This window comes from Coptis chinensis, chromosome 1, assembly GCF_015680905.1.
Source record: "Coptis chinensis isolate HL-2020 chromosome 1, ASM1568090v1, whole genome shotgun sequence".
NCBI classification, from domain to species: domain Eukaryota; kingdom Viridiplantae; phylum Streptophyta; class Magnoliopsida; order Ranunculales; family Ranunculaceae; genus Coptis; species Coptis chinensis.
In genome coordinates this window covers 60,054,931-60,062,627 of record NC_141456.1, presented here as the reverse complement: position 1 = coordinate 60,062,627, position 7,697 = coordinate 60,054,931, and the positions used below count along the sequence as shown (strand labels likewise).

Genomic DNA, 7,697 nt, shown 5'->3' with positions numbered 1-7,697 from the left:
CTTGAAAGAAGGTCATTGAAGAAGTTGACGAAATAAAAAATTACTTGGATGGTCGATATGTATCTGCTTCGGAGGCAACTTGGAGGATTTTGAAATTCGATACACAGTACAAAGATCCGAGTGTCAAATGGCTGCCATTCCATCTCGAAGGTAACAGAAAATCATTGTAGTCATTTAATAGTTAATTCAACACATTGTTATTCATATATCTTACATTATTATTCGTAGATGAACAGATGGTCTATTACAATGACAACGATGATCCTGAAGAAATCATTGAACGCGAAAGTTAAAAAAAAAAACAAATTCACGTAATGGTTGAAGACAAATGCACTTTGCATGCTGATGCAAGAGAGCTCACATATGTTGATTTCCCAACAAAATGGACATGGCGAGAAAACCAAAAGGACATGGACTCGAAGAGGAAAGAGAGGAAGAGAAAGATTGGTCGCAGGTACTACGCACACCCTACATCGGCGAAAGATACTATCTGCGGATGCTTCTTAACATTGTCAAAGGACCTCAAAGCTATGAAGACATTGAAGGATCAACGCGGTGTCTTTGCACCTGACTATAAAAGTGCATGTATGGCACTTGGTCTACTCGAAGATGACAACGAATGGCATGATACACTTAAAGAGGCAAGCGACTGGGCAAGTGCTAGATCACTAAGAGAACTATTTGTGACACTGTTGTTGCTATGTGAAGTGACAGATCCTTTGAAACTGTGGGAAGACCACTGGGACAACCTATGAGAAGACATTATATTCAGGTATAGGTATTTGAAAAATGACGAAACTGCCACGCTCACAGAAAGCCAGGTCAAGAATTTCACCTTATGTGAGATTGAAAAAATCTTGATGCGTAGACAAAAAAGATTGAGAACTATCGCCGGTTTAAAAGAAATCTATCTAGACATGGATACACAACTTACGTCTGGGAATAGAATGGTTGACGAGGAAATGGACTACAACCGGGAAGACTTGCATGAGAACTACTTAAATATGCATGAGCGCCTAAACAAAGAACAATATAAAGTGTTCCAAGCAGTCACAAGTGCCGTTGACTCAAAAGCTGGCGGTGTATTCTTCGTTTATGGAAGTGGAGCAACTGGGAAGACATATCTTTACAAGATAATCATATCTAAGTTGCGCTTAGAAGGAAAGATTGTTTTAGCAGTTGCTTCTTCAGGAATAGCCTCACTCCTCTTTCCAGGTGGGACAACATCACACTCAAGATTCAAAATTCCAATTCCAATTGCTGAAAACTCAACTTGCGACATCCCACCTAATACAGACCTGGCAAGACTAACCCAGAAAGCTGATCTCATTGTATGGGACGAGGCACCTATGAATCATAGGCACAACTTTGAAGCAGTTGACCACACTTTGAAAGACATCATGAAAGAAATCGTGCCTAACTCAGAAAGCACTGAATTTGGAGGAAAAACTTTCCTACTAGGAGGAGATTTCAGACAAATACTGTCGGTCATTCGAAAAGGAAGAAGGGAAAATTTGGGTTATTTAGGGATTGGTCCTACTTATTTAAGGGTATTTAGGGATAGGTCCTAAAATTATCGATTATTAGGCTTTAGTCCTACTTTTATCGATTGACCTTGAGTCTACTCAGTTGACTGTGGTCAACCCATTTTATAATAATATAATTTTCATTTTTTATGAAAATGTCCAAACTACCCTTCAATGTGCTTCGCATGTGACATTATATTGGACCGTTGGAACACCAAGTTAAACAATAGACACGTGTCAAAAATCTAAAGCATTGATCCAATGGCCAAAATTAGAAACATTGATCCAAGGTATTTCACGAACTTAAATTCAAACTCTTTAATGGCAGAAAAATAGGACCAAAACCTAATTAACTCAAATACAGGAGGGGTTAAATCTTAAAAAACTAATTCTCTCTAATTGAAAGATTTGAAGCTCACATGCCATCAGTCCACATCTATTAGAAAAGTTAAGGCCCACTTAACCAAGATCTGAACTGGGTTCTAACCGACACATTGATCATCTTTTCTACCCATATTTTCCACAACCCAATCTGGACATACCAGCACCAAATTGACACCTCCAACAACACTTAAACAACAACCAATCACATTGAAACATCAAATCAGGAACCAAATCGCCATAAACATTTAGTATCAGGAGCATTCCCACCAATCCTAAACAACTTAATCAAATCATGAAACTGACCATGTATATCTCCACAAACGGTAACCGAACATTTAACCGGTTGAACATTCCATTCTTCAACTAATATAGCACGTGCATGTTCACATAATCCTTTCACATCACCTTCTGCTAACGGTTTACATTCCATTAAATGTGAGATCTATCGATCTAGATCCCCCCGTGAGTATTCTGCATCCTTGATCGAATAATTTTTTTTTTCTTTTTAATAATTTGGAGAGGGGATTTTTTTTCTCATTTTTTTTTTGGGTTTCAGACTTTGAGTGGCTCGGCTGGTTTATTAGAAAGGTTTTTTTTTTTTGGTTTTTTTGTATCTGGTGGTTTGTGGGAGTAAGTTTTTATGTTTTTTTTGGTTTTTTTTTAGACTTTTGTTTATGTACTAGATTTCGCACCCGTTAAATGTATATGAAGGGTAGTTTGGACATTTTCATAAAAAATGAAAATTATATTATTATAAAATGGGTTGACCACGGTCAACTGAGTGGACTCAAGGTCAATCGATAAAAGTAGGACTAAAGCCTAATAATCGATAATTTTAGGACTTATTCCTAAATGCCCCTAAATAAGTAGGACCAATCCCTAAATAACCCGGAAAATTTTGTTGATGCTTCAATAAGCAGGTCGCACCTATGGAGGAACTGTAAAGTTTTTCAGCTAGCAAAGAATATGAGGGTGATGAATGACGCAATCGATTCAGAAAGTGCAAGAGATTTTAGTAAGTGGGTGTTAGACCTTGGAGATGGCAAACTACCAACAATATCGATAAACGACGAAGCCGAACCATCGTGGGTAAGAATTCCAGATGATCTCCTCATACCACCTTCTGATGATTCAATCCACCAGATAGTTTCAACAATCTATCCAGATCTTTCCAACAAGTACGACGATGTTCTTGAAAATCAAATACACTATCTGAAAGAGAGGAGTATTTTGGCTCCAAAAAATGAAGACGTTGATGAGATAAATTCTTACATAATGTCTTCAATCCTCCCTGGAAAAGTTCATCACTACTTGAGTGCAGACTCACTAAGCCCAATAGCAGGTAAATCAGAAAGCCAGGATGTTCTGTACCCTGTTGAGTTCTTGAACACCTTGCAATTCTCGGGATTACCAAGCCACGACCTCAAGCTAAAGAAAGGGGTTCCGATTCTACTTATGCATAACATAAACCAAAGTGCAGGTTTGTGCAATGGAACAAGGCTGATTGTGACACAGTTGGGAAAAAAGGTCATAGAAGCTGATATTATAACAGGGACCAACATAGGGGACAAGGTAATAATCCCACGAATAATATTGGAACCAAGTGACACCAAGTTGCCATTCGAATTTAGGAGAAAACAATTCCCTGTTAAAGTTTGCTATGCGATGACGATAAACAAAAGTCAGGGACATACTTTCAATGATGTTGGGGTTTACTTGCCAAGGCCAGTGTTCACTCATGGCCAGTTGTACGTTGCTGCATCATGCACAACATCGCGACAAGGGCTAACATTCCTAATAATTAGAGCAGAAAACGAGCCTGAAGGATATACACAAAACATTGTGTATAGAGAAGTACTAAATGATTTACCACGAGTTTAGTTAGATAATGCTTATTTGGTGCACTTTTTTTATTCCATATATAAATTCAATGATTTTTTTTTTTTTAATTTTATATATTTTTCTTTTGTATATATTCAATCTTGCCAATCCAGGAAAAAGATTTCCATTTAAATAGGTCACAACGACCGCATTCTCATTAACCAAACCCGACCCCAGTTTCTCGTATAGGCATAACTTCAATAATTGAAGACAATCTGGCACAACTACGCAAGCTTTTCTAAAATACCTCAAGAAATTAAAGGTAAGGAAATGGGTTCAGACTTCAGAAAGAATAAAAAAAATAACCTTTGTTCCCAAGTCTGTTAACGCAATTGCCATGTTACTCTTCGCAATCTGAAAATTTGGGGAAACAGCCAAACACCTGTCATAAAAAATGCTAAAAACAAGCAAAGCCCCAATCAAAAGTTAGGCTAAAAACAGAAAGGACAAGCATATACCTCTCATAGCAAGAAATGGCTGATTCCAAATCCCCACGGTTTTTGAACATAACACCCATATTGCAATATGCTTCAGCATACATGAGCCTTTGTATTGCAGCTTTCTCATAGCAACTAAGAGTCATATTATATTGCAACATCTCAGAATACACCACTCCAAGGTTATAATAAGCAGGCTGCATAGAAGAACTAACAAAATAAACTACAGAACAGGAGATAGAGAACTGCTAGCAGCATTACAAATGGGAATGAGAAGGATTGTAAGATTATAGCGTAATGAGGGTCTATTTTAATATGTTTTGAAATTTGAAAAGCTCATGCAAAAATTCAAATGTAGTTAAATTCGCCTGATGGTCTATGTCCAGCTGCCAAAATGTTTAAGTAGACTCTACTTTAAGCTCCAAGCATCTGAATTAACACTTATATGAAGCTTTGACAATGGCTACATCCTTTGCAGAGTACACTTCCAAAATAAGATGCAGACACAAACGTAAATACGGCCTAAGGGAATCAAATATGGTGGGATTCAAGACTGAGCTTCATGCTTAACCTCGAAAACCAGCACAGTATGTACTTATTATCACTTTGTAAGCTGATGTAAATGACAAGTCGGTACCAAGATCTTGCAAGTCATTTTTTCTATCTTCTTAACACCTCTCCTTATAACATTTTTTTTCATTCTTATGCTTTTAATCAATTAGCCTTTCAAAGACAAAAATGGTTAGCGAAAGTTGGATTATTGTTTGTGAGGTGTTTGAAATACAATTGTGGGTAGTCTATCTATCTCAGCTCGAAACTATCATGTGACAAAAACGCTAAAGTTCAATATATTGTTTTACAATATTGATCTTCTGAGACTGGGCAAAGTCTTTGGCAATCGTAAAGAGAAGCTAGAAATCTATTTAAAGACTCTCAGATGATTTTCAGCAAGTCGGTGACAACGTTACAATGATTTTTACAATAAAGTTTAATCTCATGTAACATGTTCTAAATCATCAAATCAGACCTTTGTATTGATAATGCAACAGCTGAAACCCAAAGCTCCTATATCTAAATCTGAGTTTTCTACCCTTACCTTTAAACTAATATATATTACTGATATAAGCAACTATACAAACGTAAACTAGGAGTGTAAGACAAGGTGTCCTCCCACTATCACTATACATAGAACAGATACCTGAAAAAAATGCAAACTTTTTGAAAAGCTACATCACGGGATTTTAATAAAAGTGGAATCCAATTAGAAAACTTACTAATAAAACAATATTTAGAAAGGAATCCAAGTCAGATTGGAATTAGTATATGAAAAACTATAAATACAACCTAACTAAGGAGAGAATAACATACAGTAGAGTTTAGACAAGAAAACAATTGCTTTCATCCTCTTCAAACACAGGTACTCAATTTTCATCTCTTCATCTCATCTGCAAGAAACAAAGATACATATATTTGATTACTATCTGCATTATTCATAACACACACAATGTTGATAACTTTTTTCATGTTAATAGAAAACACACTACATATCTAGATTTAACTATGGACTCTGGATACCTAGATACAACTATATGGAGTCATAATTTCAAGGCTATCGTACCTTCACTAGATATCTAATTGTGATAAAAACTTTTTGAGAAGAAAAGAGTTAAGGAAAAAAAAAACATTAGGACACCTATTAGAAAAGAGTTAATGGTGTGAATGAAGAAGGATTTGAGGATGCCTATTTGTTTTTTGTTCGAACAAAGTAATGAGTTTACTTTGGTGGTTGAGTTGTACGCTAAAGGTAAGTTCTGTTTTGTTTGTTAAAAACTCATGACACCGTTGTTTTTTTGTTTTGTTCTTATGTGGGATTTGTTTTTGTTGTAGGTATTGTTGGTCTATAATTGAGGACCAAACCAATTGATTGATAGCCATAACCTACTTAAATTATACACATATGATGACCACTTACTATGCCAAAGTACACTCACTCATATTAAGAGCTTATTTGTAGTTTTCACCCAATTAAAATAAATTAGCACAAAAATAATTACCCAATGAACTGACATTCAAACAAACATAGACTTCACCTGATTCTTCCGAAGATAGTTTATGGTAGGAAAATATCTGAAACTAGACCACCTCCCATTGCAAAAGCTAAAACAAACCTACATATCACAAAATTAAGTTACTCGATAAAACTTGCATGCTTACAGATCTAATAAATATGATGAAGTTAGATCTATTAATATCACCGTATTCTATTGTAACAGTGTAGTTTGTGGTTTTTTCAGAATCGTATCACGATGGCGGTAAAAGGATACAAAACATTCGATGAAATAAAAGACACAAAATTTCGCGGCAAGATAAAAGCAAGAATTACGAGGATGTGGATAGCTAGAAACCAGAGGAATCCATAAACCATATATGGTTTGGAAATGTTAATGATCGACGAAAAGGTAAAATAATATCAATAAGCTTTCAATTATATTAATATTACTTTTATTAAAAAAATATTTTCAATTGCAGGAAAATCAAATGAAAGCTTCCATACCCGCATACAACATAGACCAATTTAAAGATAAACTAAAAAAAGGGGATATATTCGTATTTGAAAAGTTTACTGTTGCAAGCACATACGGAACATACCGTCAAATAGACAACGATCTCACAATCAAATTCAAAGACGACACAGTTGTAACTGCAACAACTGATGATGATGATGGTTTATTCTCAAAAAACAAATTCACATTCACTGATCTAGAACATATTCCAAGCAAACATGGGAAGGTGACTTATACTATAGGTATGAAGGCTAAGTTAGAATTTAGAAGGTTTCTTAAATATCTTTACATACATTATTTTAAACTGACAATTCCAACAAAACATATGTTATTGGATTTCTAAAAGGAATCAGCCCACAAGGTTCCAGGAAGTACATTGAAATTACAATCGTAAACGAGAGGTAAATATTTATACATACATTATTTCCTTTCCGTACTAGAAAATATCTCATTACATAACATAATTATACTTATTCAACAGGGGAACAAAACTAAAAGAAGCTTTATGGGATGATCTCTCAAAACATATATTAAGCAGCATGTCTGGAAAAGAAGACGTCGTCATCATCTTATCCTCGATGTTTGTCAAAAAGTTTGAAGGTATTATTTATTAAATGGACATAATTAGCTATATCTACTTTTATATTTGACTCACATTTACAGTCAATATGATTACAGTTAATAAAAGGGACGTGTTCAAACTATCCCCGACGTGGGCAACAAGGATATATTTGAACTTGGATATGAAATGCATCGAAGAATTAAGAAATAGGTAACGTTATCACAACTATAATGTCTACATCATTAGTATTATACACATACTTATCTTCTACTTATCTTTCAGGTTAGGAATACAAAGCATACAGGTCCAAATTGAAGAACCTCACTGCAAGGAAATCAATCCA

At 35.2% G+C, this 7,697-nt stretch overlaps 2 protein-coding genes across 2 annotated transcripts; both read left to right on the top strand.

Moving 5' to 3' along the window:
* Positions 1-314: 314 nt before the first annotated feature.
* On the top strand, positions 315-755 carry LOC147524756 (uncharacterized). The gene has a single exon (XM_086576294.1). It carries the CDS (start codon positions 315-317, stop codon positions 753-755), a length of 441 nt encoding a protein of 146 aa, XP_086432420.1.
* A 162-nt stretch (positions 756-917) lies between these two features.
* LOC147524755 (uncharacterized) lies at positions 918-3,791 on the top strand. Its single transcript, XM_086576285.1, has 2 exons — positions 918-1,483; positions 2,831-3,791. Exons 1-2 carry the CDS (start codon positions 918-920, stop codon positions 3,789-3,791), a joined length of 1,527 nt encoding a protein of 508 aa, XP_086432411.1.
* Positions 3,792-7,697: the final 3,906 nt, after the last annotated feature.

Coding starts and splice junctions, on each gene's coding strand:
- LOC147524756 (XM_086576294.1), top strand. CDS start 315: ATGGTTGAAGACAAATGCACTTTGCATGCTGATGCAAGAGAGCTCACA.
- LOC147524755 (XM_086576285.1), top strand. CDS start 918: ATGGATACACAACTTACGTCTGGGAATAGAATGGTTGACGAGGAAATG. Junction 1,484..2,830: donor GGAGATTTCAGACAAATACT/GTCGGTCATTCG, acceptor TTCAATAAGCAG/GTCGCACCTATGGAGGAACT.